The 26,482-nt window shown below is 41.1% G+C and overlaps 1 protein-coding gene across 4 annotated transcripts in view; it reads left to right on the forward strand.

The window, feature by feature from the left end:
- The first annotated feature begins 415 nt into the window (after window positions 1–415).
- plcg1 (phospholipase C, gamma 1) overlaps window positions 416–26,482 on the forward strand; it is a 29,262-nt gene continuing 3,195 nt past the window's right edge. Inside the window, exons 1-32 of one of the 4 annotated variants that reach the window (XM_078255161.1) lie at window positions 416–774; window positions 1,950–2,237; window positions 10,985–11,137; window positions 11,942–12,035; window positions 12,179–12,226; window positions 12,800–12,884; window positions 13,029–13,112; window positions 13,481–13,503; window positions 13,583–13,652; window positions 13,743–13,844; window positions 14,696–14,814; window positions 15,270–15,355; window positions 15,763–15,883; window positions 16,149–16,317; window positions 16,472–16,594; window positions 16,974–17,075; window positions 17,316–17,503; window positions 18,587–18,787; window positions 18,989–19,108; window positions 19,312–19,492; window positions 19,662–19,739; window positions 19,847–19,950; window positions 20,171–20,264; window positions 20,453–20,525; window positions 23,323–23,486; window positions 23,837–23,933; window positions 24,085–24,309; window positions 24,420–24,568; window positions 24,665–24,779; window positions 25,150–25,311; window positions 25,401–25,489; window positions 26,211–26,479. In XM_078255161.1, coding sequence (XP_078111287.1) covers window positions 2,021–2,237; window positions 10,985–11,137; window positions 11,942–12,035; window positions 12,179–12,226; window positions 12,800–12,884; window positions 13,029–13,112; window positions 13,481–13,503; window positions 13,583–13,652; window positions 13,743–13,844; window positions 14,696–14,814; window positions 15,270–15,355; window positions 15,763–15,883; window positions 16,149–16,317; window positions 16,472–16,594; window positions 16,974–17,075; window positions 17,316–17,503; window positions 18,587–18,787; window positions 18,989–19,108; window positions 19,312–19,492; window positions 19,662–19,739; window positions 19,847–19,950; window positions 20,171–20,264; window positions 20,453–20,525; window positions 23,323–23,486; window positions 23,837–23,933; window positions 24,085–24,309; window positions 24,420–24,568; window positions 24,665–24,779; window positions 25,150–25,311; window positions 25,401–25,489; window positions 26,211–26,479 — 3,905 coding nt within the window. In that variant the 5' untranslated portion in view covers window positions 416–774; window positions 1,950–2,020. The remainder of the gene's footprint in view (window positions 775–1,949; window positions 2,238–10,984; window positions 11,138–11,941; window positions 12,036–12,178; window positions 12,227–12,799; window positions 12,885–13,028; window positions 13,113–13,480; window positions 13,504–13,582; window positions 13,653–13,742; window positions 13,845–14,695; window positions 14,815–15,269; window positions 15,356–15,762; window positions 15,884–16,148; window positions 16,318–16,471; window positions 16,595–16,973; window positions 17,076–17,315; window positions 17,504–18,586; window positions 18,788–18,988; window positions 19,109–19,311; window positions 19,493–19,661; window positions 19,740–19,846; window positions 19,951–20,170; window positions 20,265–20,452; window positions 20,526–23,322; window positions 23,487–23,836; window positions 23,934–24,084; window positions 24,310–24,419; window positions 24,569–24,664; window positions 24,780–25,149; window positions 25,312–25,400; window positions 25,490–26,210; window positions 26,480–26,482) is intronic. The other 3 variants (XM_078255163.1, XM_078255160.1, XM_078255162.1) reach the window with 3 other exon arrangements.

A 26,482-nucleotide genomic window follows, 5' to 3' on the forward strand; every position in this document is an offset into this window, starting at 1 on the left:
AGTATGGCAATCAAATTCTTGAATTTAAAAGTATACAATGGAAAAAACTGTAATACAGGATTTTTTTCCGGGGAGATGTTACGCCAGACACCCAGTCGTAATACTGCAAATATATAAATATTGCAATACACTTGTATCAGTGCTATAGGCTCAATCCCCATTGTGCTACTTCATTGAAATAAACAGACATTTGAATGAAAATCTTTGCGATTACAAAATGAAAATACTCAAGAAAATTATAAGTACCTCAAAACTGTACTTAAGAACAGTACTAGGTTACTTCCCACCACTAAATTACAACCCTACTCAACCAGTCTCCTTTCCGCGTCTCCTCCAAAACGGAGCAACAAGTTCCTTGACACGTCTTTTATTGTGAAATCCCACAGCGGAAGCCTGGTTTTTGACTCCCTTGATTGAGATCTCTGCTCTGGTGGTCGGCTGGGGGAAGGGCCTGCGCTAGCTGCATCTGAGAGCAGACAAACTTGCGAAGTCTTAACCACGGTCCTCGCTGTCTGCGTGCCTCTCTCTATGGACGGCCGAAGGGTAGAAGAGGAAACGGGGATTGTTGTCGTCGGGACCGCAGCGCTTTTTCAGGGCCTAGCGATGATTTAATCACGGAAAACCGGGGTGTGGGGGGCAAAGGAGAAGGAGAAAACGACGGGAGCGCGAGAGGAGCAGCAGTTGGAGATGTGCGGTCGGGCCGAGATTGCAGCGGTAGGTACCGCACAGCAGTCCCTGCGACGTGTTGTTTTTCAGTTGATTTTTCTCCGCACGGTAAGGCGAAAATAGAGGTGGGGGAAAGGGCTGAAAAGCAACTGCTGTCTGGGCTTTTTTTTCAGGGGTAAACCAGCTGTGATTCTTCCTTTTGGCCCAGCAAAAATGCTAGCACTCACCGGCCCCGTTTCCACGCTGTGAAAATAGCCAGACGTTTCTTGTTATCCCACTCTGCTGCCATTCGCCACCAGTTGTATTAATGCAATAATGTGATGCCTCTTCTATCCAAAGGAAACTTTGTTTTCCCGTGGGACGGACTGCAGCAGGTTACAGGCCTGTTAATAGTTTTAAAAATCAGTCTAAATCAGAAACATCCCGGCTGCTAGAATTAAAGGTAAAATCATGTTGGAGAGAAAGTTATCTGGCGTGATTAGCTTAATCAACACGTTTTACTTAGCTAATTGCCAGACGTTTTAAGGTTGCAGCTGTCCTGTATTTTTATCGCTGTTAACGATAAATCATAGTAGCCTACTGTTCCTGTTTTTTTAACTGCGTTACTCAATACTGACCATACCCACATAGAAAAATCAATACCATCGTATAACGTTATGTTATGAAATGTTGAGATGTTATACTTTGCACACCAACAAGTATATATTTAAATGACTTTGGACATTATTTTTTTTTAATAGAGCATAGCTATATATCTATATTATTATTATTATTTTTTTTTTTACGTTTTGCAATATATAGTTTATTTTTTCTTGGATCATTCAGGAATTTGTGTAAAATATCGCTACTGTTCACTTTTTTTTGGTCATCACTAAATACAAATAATTTTGGTTAAAAAAATTTTTTTTTATATAATATTATTATATATTATAAATGGACATGATTCAGGCTTAATACTCATACTACTCAATTTTACATATGTCAAAATATTGGTAGGAGCATTTTTCAAAATATATAAAAAGTATATTCAAACAGTAAGATGAAAGTAAGCAAAAGATTTTGTATGCTGAAAAAAAGGTTTTCTCTCTTACACTATTGGCAGCATTTCAGGTATGTAAACATGTGCTGCATACAGTAAAGATTTCAGTATTATTTAAAACGTGTCTAGTGACAGCATCAACTCGTCACTGCCGTATATTGTGTGTACAGCACCAAAACACTAGAAGTCCCTAGTGAGATGTCATTTCACAGATCCCTCTCTCCCCCCTCTTCTCCTGCTGTAGGTATCCCTGGCTAGGCCTGGACTGAGCAGATTGTTCTGAGAGGAAACGGACAACAAACAGGGGAAGTGAACATGGCTGGGACTTCAGGCTTCTTTTCCAACGGACCTGTTCCGTGGATGGACAACGACACAGAGATGAACAACCTGTACAGAGACCTGGAACTGGGGACAGTACTGACACTGTTTTATTCTAAGAAGTCCCAGCGGCCAGAGAGACGGACATTTCAAGTCAAGCTGGAGACCAGGACTATTATCTGGACTCGGGGCACGGATAAAATAGAGGGAGAGAGTGAGTAGTGTGCAAACACAAACACAAACATACACAGGTAGTAATGCTCCTGAGTGCTGGTTGTAAATGTTAAGGTAAGGTATCCATGCCAGAACTAGTTGGTTTACATACATTCAGAAATATGAAAACTACGAAGTGCTGGGAGGTGCAAAAGACTTGGTAAGCACTAATGACATGATGGTATTGTGAACAGCTGGTAAATTATGTCACTTAGGATTGAAGACGTCACTTCCAAAATCCTTCAGATCTTAAACATTGTAAGTCGTAGGGCTTGGTGAAACTAAATATCAAGATGTCATTGACTAATTGCATTAATATTGCAGATCAGAAGAAAATCTGGAGAAACATGATTAATATTATGTGGAAATGAAAGGTAATTGTCAATCTTACATAGATTAAAATGACAGACTTTTTATTAACTGCCTCGAAGACAGGAAAAGACAACATGCAAGCTATATAACAATATTCCAAAAAAAAAAAAATCTCAGTCTCATTTCCCGATGTCAATATTACATCTTTTATTTCAGCTCTGATTAGTTACTGAAATTTTCTATCCTGTCTTGCTAAAATGAATATGATTGGTTCCCGAACTGGGGTATGTGTTTGTTTGGGAGACACTGATGTATAGGATTTGGTTTGTTCTTGTGTTTGTTGCTGTTTATATTTCCGAGAGTTGAGTTAGCCCAGTTATTTTTATTTTCTAGCATTATAAAATGTTTTGACAGAGCAGGTGCGAGTCTTGGTAGATATTAAAGAAACGACCGTTGTTGTCCAGCAGTAGATAAATCACATCTAAGTTACAAACCCAGGGTCGACAACAAGAAGAAAGTACCATTCCTGGAACTCCTTTTGTTGCATTAATACATTAAGGTTAATCTTGAACAAAACAGCATGTCTAACCGAGGACACGCAGGCCTTCAGTGAGTCGTTAAGTTGTCTGTCTCTCGAGTAGCAGGATGCCTTGTGCACAGCTGCACTCTGCTCCGGATGCAGCAAAAAGAGCACAAAAAAAAGATGGTAGGCTTAGTTTTTTTTTTTTACCCAACAGTATCATCTTCTCTGCTCACACACAAGCTCATAGCTGCCATTTGATACTCCTGAAGAGGTGAAATTAGCCTAGGCGGCTCGTTAATGTACAGAAATAGAATATGAGGGGTTTTACTGAAAGTGTGTGATCATTCGGGAACATTTTATGAAAGGCAGTGACAGAATGATGCCCATTAACTGTGGAAACAGCACTCTAGTTTGTTGCTAAATATAAAATGCTAAGAAGCATACCTTTTTTTGTCGGTTGATCGAAGTGGATTTTGGATGGGTTTTTTTTCTCCCAGATTGATTTCTGTTTTAGTGGTCTTTTCTATATTATGCTTGTTTCGTGCACATGAATCGACCTATCTTGCCCACCAAACATGTATTGTCATGTGATGTAGGTCTGGTTTGACAGAGCAGGATGTGGTCTTGTCGAAGAAATGGCGGTAACCGACTGGTTGAAAGTGTATGCAGGGCACGTTATAAACACATGTTTGGATAATTGACATGTACAATCGCAGTCTTTTCAAGTGAAAACGTGTGCCGGAACTCTACATTACGCTGCAGTGCACAAGTGTATTGTTTTGACGCTAGAGAGACTTTTGCGAAACATCACACATAGTACACTCAGTAAATCTCTATCATACAAACCATCTTGAGAACTTCTGTTTTCCTGAGTATGTTACTGATAATAAGGCAGCATAAGCATGAATCAGAATCATGTTTGACTGTGACACATTATGTTGCTACTTTATCATCCAGTAGGAGTAAACAGAGTTAACTGACGAGCTTTGACACATACTTTACTGAATGAGCCAGTTTTAGTTTTTATAAATATGAATGAGCTTTCACGTGTTTTTACACTCTCAAGCTATGATTTAACAACGTTGGTACCCCTGTAGTGAAACCTCCCACCTTACTTCTTGGTGCCCACCACAGCATCAGATCCTCTCTGAAGTAGGGGATTTTAGGATGCAGGTTTTCTTGTCAAGTAAAAGCTACAGAAGCTGATTTCACTGATTAGCACTGGATGTTACAGCACCAAGGTGCTATCCCTTTATTATCTTTGGTTGTATTGGCAATGATGCAAACCAATGAGCTTTGTCAATTTAAGGATCTGCCTTTTAAGTACATTTGCTCCATTTAGTTTCCAGAAAATATACTATCACTGGAGCTAGACTGGTAAATCAGGTCAATATATTGTATTGACCGATAGGGCTAGGCTATATTGTGATAAAATCGTTTATCACAATATAGCATGTATTGTGGTAGTTTAATAAAAATGAGTAGTCTATATGATTAACCACATTGTAAAGCACATTTTTTTATACTCCTGTGTGAATTAAATACTTGACAAATTAAAAGTACTGAGTCACTTCTCATTTTATTAAGAACTTTAGTGGACAATGAACATACCGTGCACCGTGATCTACGAAGAATGGTCAATAGTTCCCAGTGAATATGGAATAGTTTTTTTGCTTGAAATGTCCATCCCCAATGTGTTTTATGTATAATAAAAAAACAAGTTGGATTGTTTTGCCGATTGCTTTATCCTCCCCAAATATTGAAATCACTATCAGCCTTTAAAAAGTGTTGATACAACAATATAACATGACATATACTGTGATAAAAGATTTTATACAGCACATCTTAAACCAGACGAGGGGAACTGATCTGCAGAATCAGCGGTGCCATAGATCATGTAGCACTGCACAAAATATCGCTGTCACTACTTCTTAGGTTGTTTCAAAGTTATATAATAAGTAATATACTTTCACAGTTCTCTGAATAGTTACGTGGCAAGCGTGTGTTAAGCACCTTAATAGGCTTAAATGTACTACACACGTTCGTGATAAGTAATGATTCACACTTTGTGAGTCTGAATGTGTGTCTTTGTTCATGTATCCACAAGACTTCTCTGATAATCGGTGAATCAGTGCTCAGTCCACATTTTCAAGTCGCACTTGGTGCTCTGTCAGACGTCGGTACCACTCACACTCAGCTTCCGCTGCAGGACTAACTCAACCAGTAGTTAATAACACAACTGACACGATTTTTCACACTGCTTTGTTTAATGGCTGTATGCTACAACTACTGCAGAATAGGTCTGCTAATGTCGCAGCAGGACAGTGCACATAGGGCTGGGCAATATATCGATATTGTGATCTGAGACTAGAATATCGTCTGTTGGCGTTTTTCCATTACATGGTACCTGCTCGACTCGACTCGACACACTGTGCGTCCATTTTCCATTGCAGATTTTAGTACCGCCTCAGCGTGGCTGGTCGTCTTATATGCCGGCTCGACACACACACACCAGCACACAAGTATAAACATCAGGCCACTTGAGCTTGTTTTACAGTTCTGCGGAGGCTCCACGCAGAGCTTTCGCCGTAGCCTATGTAAGTGGCCTGATGTTTATACTTGTGTGTCGAGCCGGCCATGTGTGTGTGTCCGTAGGCTATGGCGAAAGCTCTGCCTGGAGCCTCCGCAGAACTGTAAAACAAGCGGCGCTGCAGTAAACTGCCGTGACCTAACGTGACACACACACACACAGAACGTGGAAGGTGTGTTGTTGTTGCCACAGCCAGAACACACATTTAGTTTCAAATGAAGCTGGAGGCAGCAAAAAAAAAACACAGCTGGCTGAACTATTTAAAAATGGCGGGTTTGTTCAGGACACCCCCGTCTGTCGCTTTCACGTCACCTTTTGGTATCGGCTCAGCTCGCTTGGAACCTCGACAGAGGTGGTACTAAAAAAAGTACCTGTTAGCAGGTACCATGTACTTTTTTTTCATAATGGAAAACCAAAAAAGGCGAGTCGAGCAGGTACCACGTAATGGAAAAGCGCCATCACATTTTGGACATGGTAATATGGCTTAAGTTGAGTCTTTTCTTGGTTTTAAATGCTGCATTACAGTAAAGTGATGTCATTTTCTGAACTTACCAGGCTGTTCTAGCTGTTCTGTTATTTGCCTTTAACCACTTAGTCATTATATCCACATTATTAATGATTGTTTACCTAAAATCTAATTGTGAATATATTTTGTTAAAGCACCAATTGTCAACCCTACAATATCGACGTTTAGGTATTTGATCAAGTATATTGGTATCTGATTTTCTCCATATCTCCCCCCTGCACATACACTGTATATCCTAATTCTGGTAGGTGATGGTGATGATCTATGGCTTTATAGTTATTTGAATTAGACCTGAAACAAATGGTTAATTAATTGATTTGTTGTCATTTTTCAAGCAACCTTAAGTATAGCTTCTCAATCGTTTTTGCTGCTTTTCTATTCATATCATTGACAGAATATCTTTGTGCTGTGGACTGTTCATCATACAAAACAAGATCTGCATTTGAAGCTGTGACGTTGAACTCTGGGAAACGGGGATTTAAATGTTACCCCACTGTAACAGTCGTCAGATTAATCTGTGATGAAAACAATCGTTAGTTGCAGCCTTAATTTGAATGGTGCACAGAGCTCAGGGATGTTAGGTGAATTCAAGTGAGAGGATTTTTTTAAACTATGCGTTGTTGCATGTGTCAGTGTTGGGGAAGTTACTTTTAAAAAGTAGTGTTTGCTTGTTACTTCTTAAAGTAATCCGTTACTTTACTTGGTTACCCCCTATGGAAAGTAACTTTTTATTTTACTCGTTACTTTTACGTTACTTTTAAAAGCAGGCGTCTCTGGCAGAGACTGAAGTTAATTATACAAAAACTCTCTTTGACCATAAAGCCAATCTATGTTTTATCAGTGAAGTGTCTGAACTACACTGCAGGCTGGATTCTCTACTCACAGAGTGACGGCTGATTCTTTATGAATGAGACCAGTGCGTGTTGAATGCGCATCAGCAGGTCATCGGCGTTACACGGTGTTATACTATGTAATGTCTGTATCATAGACTGTATACAGCTGTCTAGCAAAAAGCCACGAAGCTTAAAAAGTTAGCTTTGGCTGCTTCTCGCTTGCCATGATTGCTCTGCTACCAGCTTCTGTCACGTACCGTGTGGAGCTTGTGAGCGAGCAGCTAAGAAGGCAGTGTCGCTGTCAAATCTGTCCCTGGGAAAAGTAACGTTGCGCCGAATTGAAAAAGGAACTACGTTTCGTTACCAAATTTTCAGTAGTAGTGCGTTACACTACTTTTTTACCTGGAAAAAGTAGTAGTAGTAACCACTTTTTCTACTTACTTTGTAACGCGTTACACCCAACAGAGTGTGAATAAGCACAGGTGTCACCAATTATTTGTTAAATGTCATCAACCATATCCTGGAAATGTCTTTTGAAATGAGCCTTGTCAATAATAATGAATCTTTTCAGTAATGCAAATGTGGATGGAATTACCTGCGCACGTCTGTGGCTGTTATCTCTGACCTACTTTTTCCATACCTCCCATAAGGCACCAACACAGTTTCTTGCCTTAAATGTTGTGATGTCATTTCTAGTTGACACACCGCACATTTGATCAGTTACGCACATTGCTGTCAGCCCAGTTTATTTGTGAGAAATATGTCAACAAATTAGTAGGACATTACCCCGCAGCAACACGGTTGCACAATCAGAATTTGCTTTTTAGATTGTCTGTATTAAAACATTGTTGTAAAGATCAGGTTGTCACTGGAAAACAAGCACAGTTCCACTGTTGACTTGCTCCATTTACAATGTTTTGGAAAGGGAACCGAATCCATCTAGCTGCATGACTATTTGTCAGGGGGATAGTCCTCTGCTTAACTTTATCCAACATGATATCAAAGGAAGTGACGTAGATCAGCTGAAATCAACTGCTGCAGTCTTATGTTATTAATATACATGATAGCTTTTTATTTATTCTGTGGTCAAACATGTAATGTAATTATGGCTGCAACTAATGATTATTTTCATGATTTGATTAATCCAGTTCTATTTTCTAGATTGTTTTGATCTAAAAAACAATTTCACAAAATGGTGAAAAGTGCCCGCTATACTTTCTGAAAGCCCAAGATGACTTATTCAAATAGCTTGATTTTCAGGTTACAATCAGATATGACAGAAAAACAGCAAATCATCACATTTGAGAGGCGTCAACCAGCGAATGTTTAGTAATTTTTGAGTGAAAAATGATTAATAGATTATCAAAATAGTTGCTCATTAGTTTTCTGTCTATCGCCTAATTGATTGACTTTGTTGCAGCCCTAAATGTAATTCATATCACAGCTGCAATATCCAGCAAAATAATTGCAACTTTATTATTCGTCAACATTGTGCATTTCTAGTTTTCCTTCCTCTGCAACACACAACTGGCTGATGTTCTCTGTTGCAATGCATCTCACTAATTGATTGTGTGATGAGGGTTATTAGATTGAACTGAGTGAGTGGTAGGACTGGGTATTGATTAAACCTCTTCGTCGTCTGTCTGTAGCACAAACTGTACAGAATTTACAGAAGTTGGCATCAAATGCCCCGTCAGGTTTGTAATATTCTTTGATCAGATTACTACTTCAATCAAAATTCTGCCAATTTTAGACTGTATTTGGGCTACAACTAATAATGTTTTCATTATTAATTAACCATTTGATTATACTTTGATTAAGCAATCATTTTAAGAAAAGCAGCAAATCCTCAAATTTCAAAAACTGGAACATTTTTCCCTGATGAAAGACTTTAATATATCATAAAGTGTAGGCAAATAATAGAACAATTGACTATTATTTGGTTAAATGAAGGAGAAAAAAACTGTTTGGTAGAAAAGCTCCTCAAAGTAAGATATCAAAAAGTATCATTTTGCTATCAAAAGTATTCAGTATTCAAAGTATTGAATGGCTGGTAGTATCGAAACATTTGAAGTGAAACCCCGCCTTGGTGAGGAGTGTGGAAGGCAGTGAGCTGAAGGAAGTGTGGGAGTGTGTTGCAGGGTACCTCCACTCATCTCCTTTAGTAAGGTTACACCTCTGGCTATCTCTTTATTTCCTGCATCTGTCTGAGGCAGTGCTCCAAATATTTTGACTCAAATGACTGAAAGTGTTGTCTAAGATCAGCCTGTTGAAGCCGCTTTGCTCTCAGCAGAAGCCTGCTGGCCTGTGATGGGTGAAGTGATCTGATGATATGATGTATGATTAGAGAGCTCCGCTTGGCAAAATGAGTGAGAAAGCATACTCTTTTCTTTTTAGTCTTTTTCTTTTTAATGCTTGAGAAAAGAACATGCACATTCCCACCTATACTCAGCACAGATGTGGTGTGTAGGCGACAAAAGCACAGGATGTGTGGTTCGGGGGCAGGAAGAGGAGCAGGAGCTGAAAGAAGTGTGTGTTACTGTGTGTGTGTGTGTGTGTGTGTGTGTGTTACTGTGTGTGTGTGTGTTACTGTGTGTGTGTGTGTGTGTTACTGTATGTGTTACTGTGTGTGTGTTACTGTGTTTAGCAGGAGAGTCCCTGCTGTAGGTCTTTAACTGCTACTAATACAATGCTGATGGGAACCTGTTGAGCTACTTTACAGCCTATGCCCTCTTAAAGTTTCTGAGTGCCTATTAATGGAGTCAAGATAGAAATGTAGCAGGTCTTTTTCAGTAGCATCATTCCTAAAGATAAAAGATAAATCCATCTTGTGTAAAAGCCTATGCAGTGTTTTTTTTTAATTTTTTTATATCGGTCTAATGTAGGGAAATTAAAAAATATTCAGTATATTACTGATTATGGAAGATTTGAGCTCTGTAAACAGGGTTGTTAAGTGCCATATTACTTTTATATTCCCTGTCTTATGCCTTTTTGTACTGTAAATTATAAAGACCATTACAAGCATTCTTAAAGTCACAGAGTTCCCCAATAACAATATGTCTGCGATGAGTTTAGAATATCCATTGTACAAACCTGACCCGTCCCACCACAAACTAGTGCGACTGGCTCACAGCCTCCCAGTCTGAAATTAGTAATTGGTGGTTTTGGTTTTTTTCAGTGGTAAAAGGCAAGCAGGGTTAATTTGGGCTCAATAACTTTATCTTCTGCATTTAATCTATATCTAACAATAACTGTCCTCTGTATTTCTTCACTTGAAGTGTACCTATATGTGGTTTAGATCATGGCCTCAGCTTCACTGTTTCATGTGGTCAGTGGGGGTGCTTGAAATACTCGTTTGTGTGTTGGTCTCTATGCCGGAAGGTTCAGGTCAAAAACACTAATAAAAATAAAATGAAAATGTGGCCGGGTTGGATCAGTGGGTCACATATACTGAGAGGTTTATACCTAACCTGTGACGATTTCCTGCATGTCTTCCCCCTCTCTCTCCCCTTTCTCACCTAGCTGTCCTGTCAAAATTAAAGGCGGAAAAGCACCCCCCCCCCCCCAAAAAAATAAAAATGGATAGATTAAGTTATTAAACACTGTACAAGGACTTGAACCAAATTCAATATTATTATATGTGGACATTAAGTGTTTTTATGTCGATCAAGGTGATCATATTATGTTTTTGTTTTTTATTTTATTCTGTCATCCAAATGAATATTTCCAAGCAGATTTTAAAAATAATTAACAAATTAGTTATTGAAGGGTCTGTTTTACATGTATGAAGAGTTTTATCTGACGTAAAGCACAATTGTTAAGTGTTTTATTTTTGATTATTTTACATGGGGTTTTGCATATTGACTAATGGTGATATCAGAAAAATGATTCCTATTGTCATGTTTTGATTGCAATCAAATTGGGTGTGTGTGTGTGTGTGTGTGTAACTTGTGTCTGTGTCCAGTTGACATTCGAGAGATCAAGGAGATCCGTACTGGACAGAAGTCACGGGACTTTGAGCGATATGTGGAGGACTCAGCAACGAGGCTGGAGCAGGCTCACTGCTTTGTCATCCTGTATGGCACAGAGTTTCGCCTTAAATCACTCAGCCTGGCAGGTACGCACAGACACTAACACAGGCGTACATACCTTCAGATACAACTAGAAACATTAGTATTTCATTTCATACCATCCTATTCTTAACATGAATACCTCTGCTAATGTGGTCATGAACTACAAATGTCCATCAGTTTAACGATTTGTGTTTTGTTTTCAACCCTCTTTTTTTTGGGACTTGTGTTTATCAGTATATGCATCCTGGCGTTATTACAGTACCAAAACAAAAGCTGGTCTAGAAATTTTAATGCTCGATTTTATTTATTATTATAGCCCATAATCACAACTTTGCCTGAAAGGTTTTACAATCTGCACAGCATACAACTCTAGAGCTGCAAGAGTCGATTTAATGGATTAGTCATTAAACTTAATTGGCAACTATTTTCATAATTCATGATTCATCGTTTCAGTCATTTTTTTCAGGCAAAATACCCCAAATTCTCTGGTTCAAGCTCATCAAATGTGACTATTTGCTGTTTTTCTTTGTCATATATGACAGTAAATTGAATAGTTTAAGGTTTTAGACTGTCAGTCAGACCAAACAAGCTAATGGAACACATCACCTTGGCCATTTTATTTACTGTATTGTAACATTTCATTGGGCTAAACTTGAAAATAATCGCCACATTAATTGTTAATGAAAACGATCGGTAGTTTCAGCCCTATACAACACCACATATCCTTTAGAACATTGATTTAGAGAAGGAAACAAAAATAACTTGTAATGGGAATAAAAAGAAAATAAAATATTTGTCAAAAGTTAGTGAAAAGTGATTTATTTTTTTGTGTTGATTTTTTTCCTCAGCAACCTCAGATGAGGAGATGACAATGTGGGTGAAGGGGTTAAACTGGCTTGTGGCCGACACACTGAAGGCTCCGACACCACTTCAGATAGAGAGGTAAACGGTACACATGTAGCTACGAATCACAACCAAAGCTGGAACTGTTGTAACGTGCTGTGGACAGACACAATATGATAATTGTAAGTCCTTCTTTGTGTTAAATGTATAATATCGCTTAACTTTTTTTTTTCTTCTTTTAGATGGTTACGTAAGCAGTTCTACGCCGTTGATCGCAACAGAGAAGACAGGTAAGTCAGCTCAGTGAAAAGATTTAAACTCCAGAGTTAATCAGATTAGCCTCACAGGAAATAGGTGTAATTAGATATACTGTATCTCAATTGTTTGGTGCACCAATTGAGTGTCCTTTCCCCAGTGTAACATCTGAAGCGAGTAGACGAGTTACACCATCAGGCTAGTAGTTGTCTGTGACACGTCTGTGAAAGCTTTGTTGAGGTGTAGTGAAGGAACTAACCTCTCAGCTACACACCAGCACCTCTTCCTGCAGCAGGAAACAGACTGCAGAGGATGGAGGAGCAATGTTTGTCTGTTACATCCCTGGCGAAAGAGCAGGCCTTTGTTAAGCTGTAGGGGGATTGTCTCCTCTGGCCAAAAATTCCAGGCTGTGTAGTAAAAATTAAGCCAAAAAAACCACAGAGCATGTGTTTGCAATGTTTCAGTTGGCGTGTAGATTTTTAGAAATCATATTACTGCACCACAACAGAATCTACGTGTGCAAGTTATTAGGAAGTAAGTCTTATTGTACGTGCATGTTCATGTTTGTGTTTGATTTCAAAACCTGTTGATTTGGGTAATGTGTTCAGGATATCCTGTAAGGATCTGAAGAGCATGCTGAGCCAGGTCAACTACAGGGTGCCCAACATGAGGTTCCTCCGAGAGAAACTTCCGGTAACCTTCTACTTAACACAGACCCCTTTCCCACTCTATCTACCTGCCTTCCCTTTCGATATGATGTTGTTAGAGGCTAAAGATTTGCGATTTGTCGCTAACAGTCCTCCTGCCTTCCCTCTGATTTCTCCACTTGTTTTACAGGACTCAGAGTTGAGGAATGGAGACGTGTCCTTCAGCCAGTTTGCCCAGCTCTATCGCAGCCTCATGTTTGATGCTCAGAGAAGCGTAAGTGCAGTCATTTTATGTATCCACAGATAGTTCTGTCCCAGCACTATCATCCCCCATCTGATGCCCTGCCAAGGCACCCTTCCTCCCCATCTGTCTGTTCTCAAATGGCTGCGAGATCAATATGGACCAGTTAAAAACCCACCAAACCCCTCTGGTGGAGGCCATTAGGACACACTCACGTGGATGAGGAGGCAGGCAGGCCGGCTGGGGTTGGATTAAATGGATGACCTCAGTGGCCCCCACGACTAACTACCCCACCCCCTACAGAATGTCTATGCCCATCTACATGACTATTACTACACACACTGAAAGGAGAACACTTTCATTAATTAACTGAAATTTTCCCTTTTTGCCCATTCTTTCAGATGGAAATCCCATTTATACAAAGGTAGGTCAAAACTAAACACTCACACATGCATAGGGGAACACGTGTGTTTACTGAAGCGAACCATTACTTTATCTTCCAGGTTCATTGACAGACCAGAACAGAGGATCTCCCTTGACGACTTCAAGGGCTTCCTCCTGGAGTCTCAAAGGGTAATATATCCGGGCCATTGGACATCTAGTTCGCTGCACATGTGTTTCATTTGCATGCTCAAATACATCTGTGTTTGTATGTGAATCCAGGAAATGTGGGCCACAGATGACAACAAAGTTCAGGAGTTTATGTTCAGCTACCTGAAAGACCCCCTGAGAGAAGTGGAGCAGCCTTATTTCCACCAAGATGAGGTACACACACTATCACCTCCTCTCCCTCGTTCTTTCACCCCTTTTTCTCGGTTCTCTTTAGCTCTTTTCTGGGTCTTTGCTCACTAATGGAAAAAAATGTAAACATGTTTTTGCGAGTTGTGTTTTCCGATGCCCCCCCTGTCTTGTTGGCGTGGGTGGGAGATGCTCAGAAATTGACATGGATAGCCATGATCTCAGCCTAAAGCACCTCCTCCCACACAGAAAAGGTATTGACTGGGACGCTGCATGATGGTTCTACAGAAAGCGAGTCATGCTTTTTGTGGTCACTATAAAGCTATTATTGACTAAAGAGAAGAGGAAGTGCGAGCCAGCCTGCAGGAGTTGGTACTGCCATTCTGTGCCGTAGCTTATACTGTATTAGATAGCAGATGTACAGGTATAAGTCATACTGAGGAAAAACACCTAAAGAAGAAAACCTGTTTATGAGAGTATTTCTTATTGTTGAACCACTCTGGGAAGTCTTATTAAATACCAGAGTGCAGGGTGAGGTATGTAACAGAGCTGCTGGGATTCAGGATTTTAGTGTCCTGATAGTACAGAAAAGGCCGGCACTTATTTGAATCCAAATGTCAAGTCAAAAAATCATCAAATCCTGTCACAGGATCACACGTCTACATTATATTGCTATGATCAGGGGTAGTTATAGGAGTGAAGTCTGAAGTGGACTTTCTGTTTTTTTTGGGGGTTGAGACTTTTTTGCAGACTTGATGAATTGTGGATTTGGACAGCCGTGGTCACTTGCAGACTGCCCGTAAACACATCAATTAAGTCTGCAGTTGCGGGAAAGTCCACACATTTGAACTGTCACTGCTCTCCTCTCTCCTGTATAGTACCTGACATACCTGTTCTCCAAAGAGAACAGCATCTGGGATTCCTCCCTGGACCAGGTGTGTCCTGACAATATGAGCAACCCCCTGTCCCACTACTGGATCTCCTCTTCGCATAACACGTAAGGATGGAGCCCAAAGCTTTCATGCATACACTTCATTATGTCAAGCTTCTGTCAAGTTCAACACAGTTGTAATTAGGCCTTGGGAACACTGAAGTCTGGAATCCTCTCTTAAACTTCCAACCAAATAGGGCTTTTAAACTGACTTTAGACATCAGAATAAAGTGTATTATTTAATCATCATGTTCGGGAATGAGACCCAGGTTTGTGTTTTGCAGGAAAATGTATTTTTCCTCCCATTGAAAAGTGTGTGAAAGGCAGTTGAAATGATAACCTTCTCTTCTAGATGTGAAACAATAGTCATTGGAGCAGCAGAATGAAAACTTCCCATATTGCTTTGATTAGGTTTGAATTGACAATTGAATGACTTCGTGTGTGTGTGTGTGTGTCCCCTTTTGTTAAACTGGTTAGATGTGACGTGTTTGCATACTTTGACGTTGCATGCTTATTTTTAGCTACCTGACGGGAGACCAGTTTTCCAGTGAGTCGTCCCTGGAGGCATACGCTCGCTGTCTGAGGATGGGCTGCCGCTGTATTGAATGTAGGTATAACACACATACATACCACAGTTTTACCCACATTCATTATGTCACCATCACTTGAATTTTAACCTCGTAATTTACTCGTTTTACCCCCACTTCTTATCTCTTACAGTTGTATTGTAATGCAGCCGCCTTACCCACACACTCACTTCCTGTTACATAACAGTGCTGCGTAAACCCTTGACACAAAACCCTTGTCAAGCAGGTTTCTGTGAATAGGACTGGCTTAATAGTGGGTTTAAGGATCGCTTTGCCTCATACAAAAGTTAACAAATATGATGTAATCTTGTGCGTCTAAGTTTAAAGGTCTTAAAATTCCTTTGGAACTATATAATACATCTGCATTCATGTATACTTACTCTTTCTTGTAGCATAGTATATGAATGATGAGTGTGTTTATTTTCAGTGGACTGCTGGGATGGACCAGATGCAATGCCGGTCATCTACCACGGACACACACTTACAACAAAAATCAAGTTTTGCGATGTTTTGACCACCATCAAAGAGCATGCCTTCGTCACATCCGAGTGAGTTTCCATGAGTGCAACCCACTCAGTTTTTTTTTTTTACAGCAGTCAGTGACGGTAAGATAAAAGGATAAGAGATGACCAAGATAAGGAAATGGCACACACTCAAACGGAAACATAAGAGGAGGCTGCAGTGACATCATTACAGTGTGTTATTGTTGTGTGTGTGAAAAAATAAGATGAGAAAACCACACCTAAACACAGAGAGAGAGGGGTTTTCTGTGAAGTTGCAACTTGTAAGTTCTAATCGGTGGTCCTCCTACAGCTATCCCATCATCTTGTCCATCGAGGACCACTGTAGTATTGTGCAGCAGAGGAATATGGCCACTTACTTTAAGAAGGTGTTTGGAGACATGCTGCTGACCAAGGCAGTGGATATCGTGGCAGATGGCCTGCCCTCACCCAACCAGCTCAAGAGGAAGATCCTCATCAAGGTAGCCACCTGGAGCCATGAGAAATCATTTGATCTTTTTCAGCAGGAAAAATTATGAATGGATACTTTCTATACAGTGTTCCAATAGTATAATTTTTCTGACTGCATGTCCTTTTCTTCTTCTGTCTATCCTCCTCTCCCTTCATCTGCTGCAGCATAAGAAGCTTGCAGAAGGCAGTGCCTATGAGGAGGTGTCCACCTCCACTCCCTACTCGGAGAATGATATCAGCAACTCCATCAAAAATGGCATCCTGTACCTGGAAGACCCCATTAATCATGTAAGCAATGTTCATCAGTTGTAAATGGATTCTCCCTGCTGCATCAGCGCGAACGCTAAGCTTGAAATATGATTCTATACCAAGCCTGTTTTGTGTGTTGTCACTATTCTGAAGTGTTTGGATTTTAGCTTTAATAAAGACACATCATTATCATCTTATGGCTTGATGCTCTTTTTTGTTTAACATTTATTTGATTTTTGGGTCCCACTTGTTTTTTGTTTTTTTAAAAGTCCTTGACTTTATGAATTACTTTTTTGTTCTTTGAGATATTCTGTGTAAGAGGGCAGCTTCCTGCCTACTTGGGCCACTTTTTAGTGCGACACATGTATCCTCTAAATATTTAATCTAACCATTCATCCTCTCTCTCTTTCCCCTCTAGGAGTGGTACCCTCATTTCTTTGTCCTGACCAGCACTAAGATCTACTTCTCGGAAGAGACCTCCAGTAACCAGGGTAACGATGATGAGGAGGAGCATAGAGAGGTTAGTAGGCCTGATCTGCTGTTGATATGAGACTAACTTGTCCTAGTTTTGAACTTGCACTTGTACTGGAGTATTTTCTATAGAGGTTGTGGTCAGTTTTGGTTCTATTTTTACCCGTAAAAGGAGGTAGCCAATGAGGCAACAATTTTAGGTGGGTGCAGCAGCTAAATGAGGGTGGACACACACTTCTGAAACATGGGTCAGCTGACTAACCTCTCCCTCTCTTCTCTAATTTTCCAGGTTTCCAACGGTATGGACCAGCACGTGACAGAGAAATGGTTCCACGGGAAGCTGGGCGCGGGGCGGGACGGGCGGCAGATAGCCGAGAGGTTACTGTCGGAGTACTGCCTGGAGACCGGAGCTCCTGATGGCTCTTTCCTGGTCCGAGAGAGCGAGACCTTTGTGGGAGACTACACACTGTCTTTCTGGTATGGTACACATGCTTTTACATTCTGCTAACTTTCTATGCATTTTACACAGACTTGGAACGGTATTTGTTTGACAATGATGAACTGTTTAGAAAATATAGACAATGATAGGAAATGGACATTGAATGCTGCTTACTTCTGAATTTAAGTGTATGATGATTTGGAAATATTAAGATATTTGCAGTTAGTATTTAATTGATATTTGAACAACAGAAGAGTATATTACAGTAATATGTTATTCTACCATGATAAATTAATTGAGTTGTTGCAGGGATGGAGCCTTATCTATAGGGTTGGGCATCATTTGGATTTTAACGGTTCTGATTCCAATTCCGATTCTTCCTTTCGATTTCATTTCTCTTCGATTCTCAGTTTTATTTTGAGCCAATGCTGGGTTGCAGTTTTACCGAGCTTTTTCAACGTAAAATAAAGCCACACTAGAACTCCGCTTACTGTGCTCCAAGGCTGCAACACAACAAGCGCCTGGCCGCTACGGAAACCAAAACTTGCTCATGTTAAATTTGGAACCCATGGTCAGATTTGAAACCAAATCCTCCAAACGATTCCAATAAAGAAACGATGGGATCGTAATTTTTTAAACTATTCCAAGTAGGAATCGGTTCTCGATGTCCAACCCAACTTATCTATGGCACACTGAATGTGTTAGTAGGGGAACTCTCCTGTGTGTTCTGTAGGGTGAACTATTGCTAGCAATAATGCAAATAATCACACAGTGGCAGATCAATCAGTGTCAATTTCTCCATCATTGATTGAATGGGGTTGTTGTCACGGTCTGAAGTGTCATTCACCTTCTGTCTGCTTATGCAAAGGCTCTACATCAGTGGATACACTGTGTGTAAATCATATACATGCAGAAGGATTAGCTATGGCTAATCCTTCATCCAATGCTCAGACACTCATGTTCAAGGTTAACAAGAGGGATGCTTTTTTTAAATAAGAAAGCTAACACTTTGTAGTCATAATGACCTATAAACAAACTGAAAAAAAAAAAAATTGTAAACGTTTTTTGAATTGTTGATCTCTCACCTATTTGTCTTTTGTTATCTTGTGTCTCTGCACCAGGCGTTCAGGGCGGGTGCAGCACTGTCGTATCCACTCTCGTCAGGAGGCAGGCAGCCCCAAGTTCTACCTGACTGACAACCTGGTGTTCGACACGCTCTTTGCCCTGATCAACCACTACCAGCAGGTGGCACTGCGCTGCAACGAGTTTGAGATGAAGCTGACTGAGCCGGTGCCTCAGACCAATGCTCACGAGAGCAAAGAGTGAGTCTCAAGCAGCATTTAGACATATTTGAAAGAATTTGAAATTATTTTAATATATTTCCGCCCATTTTTGCTTCAACTCTAAAAACACAAGCAGACTGGTAGGTGATGCCCTCATCTGTAATGAACAATGAATGTGAAGTATGAAGTGAAACAGTTGTAATAACCTGCTGTCTATCTGTGTTTTGCTGTTTGTCCCAGATGGTACCATGCCAACCTCTCCAGGAGCCAAGCAGAAAACATGCTGATGAGGGTACCTCGTGACGGGGCTTTTCTTGTAAGGAAGAGGGCAGAACCCAACTCGTTTGCCATTTCCTTCAGGTAACTTCCTATTATCCTTTTCCCGTATTAAGTGATACTTGTTTATATCCTAAGTCATTTGCTTCTAACTTTAGACAAGGATGACTGAAGAGAGAGGCAAATGGTTATAAAAACTAAAATATTCTACATTCATAGTTCAGTTTCTAAACTAATATCCACATGAATGCAAAGTCATTTATATCACGTCTGTGGTTTCCTCACAGGGCCGAGGGAAAGATAAAGCACTGCCGCGTGCAACAGGAAGGTCAGACTGTGGTGCTGGGCACCTCAGAGTTTGACAGCCTAGTAGATCTCATCAGCTACTATGAGAAGCACCCTCTGTACCGCAAAATGAAACTCCGCTATCCCATCAATGAGGACACACTGGAGAAGATAGGCACTGCTGTGAGTACCACTATACAATCAATGGCATACTTGCTAGACATTAATATAATGTTTCCTGTGTTTAATAATATCTAATCTGAAAATCTGTAGTCTGTAGTTTGCCTTCTGTGGTAAAATCCCCTGCAGCCTAGTGAAAGGGTTTATTTACACACAATCTGTTGTCCAATAGGAGCCAGATTACGGGTCACTGTACGAGGGCAGGAATCCAGGCTTTTACGTGGAGGCCAATCAAATGCCAACATTTAAGGTAAGTGTCCAGTATGGAGAAGTTGAACTTCAATTCTGCACCTTTGCACCTGCGTGTAGTGAAGATGGTGAACATGTGTGTCACAACCTTCTGTCTTGTCTTTTCAGTGCACGGTGAGAGCCATGTACGAGTATAAAGCCCAGAGAGACGATGAGCTTTCCTTCATTAAGAACGCTGTTATCTCTAATGTGGACAAACAGGAAGGAGGATGGTGAGTGACTTGCATAGCATTATTCACAAAGTAGCTCTTAATCATCCATTTACATAAATCGCGATTGTGCAGGTAGAGACAGTGAAGACTTGTAACGGGGTAAATTATAAATTATACAGGATGGGACTATGAGATTAGATTAAAAAAAATCCAACGTTAATAATATCAACCCAATGTTGGCACAATTTTAAAGCCACCGTGTTATAATGTTTTCTTTCAGGTGGAAGGGTGACTGTGGAGGGAAGAAGCAGCTGTGGTTTCCTGCTAATTACGTGGAGGAGATAAGTCCATCAGCGGCGGAACCTGATAGAACTGTGAGGATCAAACGAGCAACCTGAGTATATTTAAAGAGAAATTAGCGCACCTGCACCCTTGCACAGAAAGTTTGAGTCTCATTGCTCATCTGTCAATTATTCACTCTGATAGAGATACATATGTACTGTTGATTATTGCTTCAAAATGGGTGTCAACTACTTTTCTAATCCTCCTCTTCTCTATCAAGCAGGAGATGACAGAAAACAGCCCCCTGGGAGATCTGCTGAGAGGAAGTGTGGATGTGTCTTCCTGTCAGATTGGTGAGTGGCCCCTCCACTTCCTGTTTGACTCTGTGCCACAAAACAAACTCTTTTCTGGCTGTGATATACATGCACATCATCTCTGCCCTTTTTGTTTTTAATTGACACAGTCACCACTTACTTTATCGTCATTATTTCTTTTTACTTACCCTATTGTTTTTGCTCCGGTTTATTATTATTCGTTGTCTTCCGCGGCGGCTCAAATTGCCGTGAGCTGGAATGAGCCAGAAACGCCAAACTTGGCCCAATGACCGCATTCGGTTCCAAAGAGCTATGAGCCCAATCGGCCACATGGTGGCGCTATAATTAAAGATCAAAAAAGTGATTTTGGAAAGGCCACATCCCTCACATCGCAAGTCCGATTGACTTGAAATTTCTCACACATATGCAGCTCAATGTGATCTACAAAAAAGCCTCTTACACCGTAAAGGTCCGCCATGATGGATTTTTTTTGTCAATTTGCGTAATGTGAATAACCGTAAAATGATTAGAACTTTGTCAATTTTGATCCTATCAACACCCAAATGGGTATGCAGCCTTGCGGGACTGAGATACACATTTCTACTAAATGAGCAAGATTGGTGAAAAACATGGCAGCCATTAATTAAAGAATTTCGCAAAGGTGGGAACTTAGCAGGAAATTGGCCAAAACTCAGTAACTGTTTGACCAATCATCATAAAATGTGTAACATATCTTCAATCAGTTTTATGGAATAGGCCTACGCAACATTTTTGAGTTTAAACCCATAGAGGGAGCCAAAACCCCCCACAAATATGTACAGGAAAACCCAGAGGACAGAATTTCATCAAAATTGGTACACATGGTCTGGGGTGAGTGTTAACCAGGATCTGAAGTGCCATATTGATTGGTGCATGTGGGTGTGGCCTATTTAGCATCATGTGCTAAATTATGCCTTTTTTTAGGTTACTGCTGGCTGGAACGAGCTAGACACATGCAAATTGTCACCATAACTGATGGTGATTTACTAATGCTTCCCAAAAATAAGATGCCATTTGGCCGGATGGTGGCGCAATAACTTCGGCCAAAACTTTGAAAGGCCACGCCCCTCTCACAGTGCGTCCGATTGACTTGAAATTTCTCACACAAGTCCATCTCAATGTGCTCTACTTAAAAAGCCTGTTGTACCATAAGTGTCCGCCGTGATGGTATTTTGCTAATTTGCAAAATGTAAAAAACTGTTAAATTAATAGACTTTTGTCAATTTTGATTCTATCAACACCAAAATTGGTATAGAGCCTTGCGGGACTGAGATGCACATTTCTACTACAAATGAGCAAGATTGGTCATAAAACATGGCTGCCGTCAATCAAAGAGGTTTGTAAAGGGCGGGGCTTAGCAGGGAATTGCCCATAACTCAGGTTCTTCCACAGCAATCCTGCCTAAAATTGATGGGAGGCATCTGACACCACGACCTGAACGTACCTACCAAGTTTCGTTAAAGGTGGTCGAAATCACAGGACTTATTGAAATGGTGCATTTGTTGTAGTGATGATACAGGTGTGTGCTTGGTTTCGCCGCTTTTTCTATACAGCATTAAACCATCTGAAGTGGTTTTGCTTGGAAGGTTAGTGGTTCGATCCCGGGCTCTGCAGTCCAATGTCGAGGTGTCCTTGGGCTCCCGATGCTGCGCCATCGGTGTGTGAATGTGTTTATGTGAAAAGCAGGTGGCACCTTATATGGCAACCTAGGTCACTGTGTGTGAATGGTGCCCGTAATATGTCAAAGCGCTTGGAGTTGTCATTAAGACTAGAAACTACTAGAACTACAACCTTCTGTTGGCCGAGAAAGGGTTTGAACCCGCGAATCGCCGTTTGCTGCTATATTTACTCTTGCTTTTCTTACAGCTCTGTATCTGGTATTTTATTGACATCCTCCAGTTCAGTCAATACACACCCATTAGTGTTGGCACATGCTGTCACGCATTGTGACCTCTGCTAACCACAGTAAATACCGCTCTGCCTTTGGGTGGTTCTTTGGCTCCATCTAGTGGTAGTATGGGAAATATTTAAGTATATCTTGAAGCCTTTGTTCACTGGCAGAATCACAGCAGTTAAAGCCATTGTTTCTCTATGTAAAAGTGATGATGCTGAACCTTGAGGCAGGGCTGCTGTTTGTGTTGCACACCACTGTGCTCAAAGTTCAAATTATTTTAACTTTAACCCTGTTGGCCCCTGACCCTCAGGTTACAGCTGACTAAGATTTTTAAACACAGAGAAAGTCTATGAGTTTCCAGATAGATTTTTACAGACAACAATTTAACAGTTGTTAATTACACAAATTACACTGACTCTGTGGCCAAACCCAGCAGTGAGTGAAGCGCAGACCAGTCATCATGTGCAGACAATAGCATTCTCTCTCCATATCTGCCATTATTCCTATTTAGTTTATATTTTTCTTTTTTAGATGATAGTAATTTCTTTCTTTTTCTTCATTGAAATTGGATATCATTTTTGTAGATGCAAGCAAATTAAAATCATTTGACATTTTGGATGGTGACACAGCTGGTCTGAGTTTAAATGGGAAAGGAAACCTGTGTTTGTCCTTTTTTTTTTTTCTAACTTCTTTTTTTTAAAGATTTGTTTTGGGCATTTATTTATATAGGACAGCTGAAGACATGAAAGGGGATAAAGATAGGGAATGACATGAAGCAAAGGGCCGCAGGGTGGAGTCGAACCCGCGGCGCTGCGTCGAGGAGTAAACCTCTATATATGGGTGCCTGTTCTACCTGGTGAGCTACCCAGGCGCCCCTAACTCATCTCTTTATTTCATTTTCAGTTGTGCGTACTGATGGGAAGGGCAGCAGGCCTCATGTCTTCTCCCTGGTGCCGAGCACCTCCATGCGGACAGGCCCGTTGCTGGACATCGCTGCCAGCAGCCAAGAAGAACTCAAGGAATGGGTGTTTAAGATCCGAGAGGTCACCATGACCTCAGAGGCCAAGGTAAATATATATCTCTTGGCTGACAGAAAATGCAGGCCAGGGCTCATACCATGCTCATGCCACATTGTGGGTTCAAAGATCCAGTCATGACTTGTGTTGGCCCTTTAATACCCATAACCTGTATTTAGGAAGTACAGACTGAGTGTGCATATGAGCACATATAGTGTTTGTCATGAATGCCTTTCTGCAGACTCACACAGTTACACATTTCACACCTAGTAGCTGTCTTGTTTTGCTTTGTACTGTTGGGGGGAGGAAAAAGCTTCAGGCTAGTGGTAGTGTCAGTGATGTGAATTGGTGTGTGTTACCGTTGGAGCAGCTGTATTTAAAGTGTGTGTCCCTGTGCCCAGCTAGAGGAAGGGAAGATGATGGAGAGGAGGAAGAAGATTGCACTGGAACTGTCCGACCTGGTCATCTACTGTAGGCCTGTGCCGTTTGATGAAGACAGTAAGGAATAGGCTTATAATATGTGAATATGCAGTTTAATACACACAGGAGCAGAGATGTGCCTGATTTCATACCTAGGGCATAATACAGGCACCAGTCCAATATTCAATACAGTTAGGTCAGGTCTGTCTACTCTCTCTGTCTCCTGTAGAGATTGGCACAGAGCGGGCCTGTTTCCGGGACATGTCATCCTTCCCTGAGACCAAGGCAGAGAAGTACGTCAACAAGGTCAAAGGGAAGAAGTTCCTGCAGTACAATCGACTGCAGCTGTCCAGGATCTACCCCAGAGGCCAGAGACTAGACTCCTCAAACTACGACCCTCTGCCCATGTGGCTCTGTGGGTCCCAGCTGGTTGCGCTTAACTTCCAGACAGCAGGTATCTACCTTCTTGTCAGAGGAGATCAAATAGCACAGAATATCTTTTGTTTTTTTACTCTTCCTAACAATTGTTTTGTTTTACCTTCCTCTTCCCTTTCCCACGTGCAGACAAGCCCATGCAGATGAACCAGGCTCTGTTCATGCTGAACGGAAGGAGTGGCTACGTCCTTCAGCCGCCCATTATGAGGGATGACCACTTTGATCCCTTCGACAGGCTTACGCTACGAGGCCTCGAACAAGTCACTGTAGAGATAGAGGTAAAGTGAAGAGAGGATTCGACGTGTGTTCTTGTGCTTGGAATAAGTGAGATGAGCTAAACGAGTAAACTGTATTCCTCTCTCCCTGTTCTGAAGGTTTTGGGCGCGCGGCACCTGCCCAAGCACGGACGCGGCATAGTTTGTCCTTTGATCGAGATTGAGGTGTGTGGGGCAGACTACGACAGTGGCAAGCAAAAAACTGACTCAGAAGGTGAGCGCTGCTCTAAGTTGAACCATGTGATCAAATATGAAGGAATGAGTAGTTACTGTTTACTGGATACATTACCCTTGTGTAATTTCCTGTCTGGTCCTTGAAAAACAGGAAGTTGTACAAACAACTAAGCCATGAGTGAAAATAGGCAAGGCAAAAATAATTTTCCATAATTGGCTAAGGTTTTTGCAATTTTCTGTGCAACACAGTGATGCAATTAGCAAGTAGTAACCGTAATGTAAGTGCTGAAAGTATTTTTATACTGCTGTTACTGGGGGATAGTAATGCTATTACAGTTACGACACCATTGGTGGATACATATTGTACATTTCTAAATTCTCTCTGTCCATCTTCTTTTTGTCCTCTCCAGCTGATAACGGTCTGAACCCCACGTGGCCCCGAAAGCCATTCCAGTTCGTAGTATACAACTCTGCCTTTGCCTTCTTGCGCTTTGTGGTTTATGAGATTGACATGTTCAATGACCAAAACTTCCTGGCGCAGGCCACATTCCCCATTCACAGCATCAAGACAGGTACACACAACATTAATGTGCTCTCTGAAATGACCTCAAATCCTGTTGCAAGTAAGTACTGTAATAAACGTCTCTCTGTATGACACCAGGCTACCGGTCCGTACCTCTGAAGAACAGCTACAATGAGGATCTGGAGTTGGCTTCTCTGTTAGTCCACATAGACATCATCAGTGGCAGGGTGAGCTACTGTTCTTTACTCAGCCTTTCTTAAACCTGCTCCATGATGTTTTTCGCCATCAACAAACGCTACAGGCACCAAAAACGTTGGTTACAACATTAACCCAAGCTGAAGAATTACAGTTGTTATGGTCCCCACTTATATCCCTGACCCGTAATTATTAATAAATGTTGTTTAAATTAGAGCACAAGCACATCGCATTTCTTGGCCATTGGAATCTTCACTGGGTGCCTGGCAACCTCACAGTAACGACAGGACTCCAGGAAGTTTCTGTGCCCGATCAAGAAATAGTCTGACGCATAACCATCTGTAAAACCACAAAAGTTTTAAGTTTCTACTACGGTTTTTGTACGGATTAAACAAATGAGATATAATGTGTTAATAAGTGAGTTTCAGAGGTGTTGGTTGGCTGATTTTGTTACCAAAGTTTGGACAGAGCCAAGCTAGTGGTTCCTTAATGCTAAACTGAGCTAACCAGCTGCTGGCAGTAGATTTATATTTTTACCGTACGGACGTGAGAGCGGTATTGATCTTCTCAATCTAACTCTCTGCAAAATAATGAGGAGTATTTCCCAAAATGTGATGCCGTTCCTCTTAAAATGCGCCTGTATGTTAATTTTATTTAATTTATTTAAGTTTACATTTAACTACAAGACCAGGAACACTTGGAACGATAGAGGCCCTGGTACGTGAATCATCTCTCTTCCCCTTGCTCTATCAGGATGAAAACGGAGAGGTTCTGAGCCCTTTCCTTGCAGTCGGGGCTACGTCAGTGTCAACATCTGCCCAAGCTGGGCGGGAACGTTTGGGGGATTCCGTGTCTTCGACTTCCTCCAACATGTCTCCTGTGCCGCAGTCGCCGGCCCAGGCCACGGCCTACAGGGGGAGAGAGGGCTCCTTTGAATCCCGCTACCAGTCCCCTCTAGAAGACTTCAGGGTGTCCCAGGAGGCACTGTTGGACCACATGGACCCACAGAACAGACAAACAAGGTA

Source organism: Sander vitreus, chromosome 7, assembly GCF_031162955.1.
Source record: "Sander vitreus isolate 19-12246 chromosome 7, sanVit1, whole genome shotgun sequence".
NCBI classification, from domain to species: domain Eukaryota; kingdom Metazoa; phylum Chordata; class Actinopteri; order Perciformes; family Percidae; genus Sander; species Sander vitreus.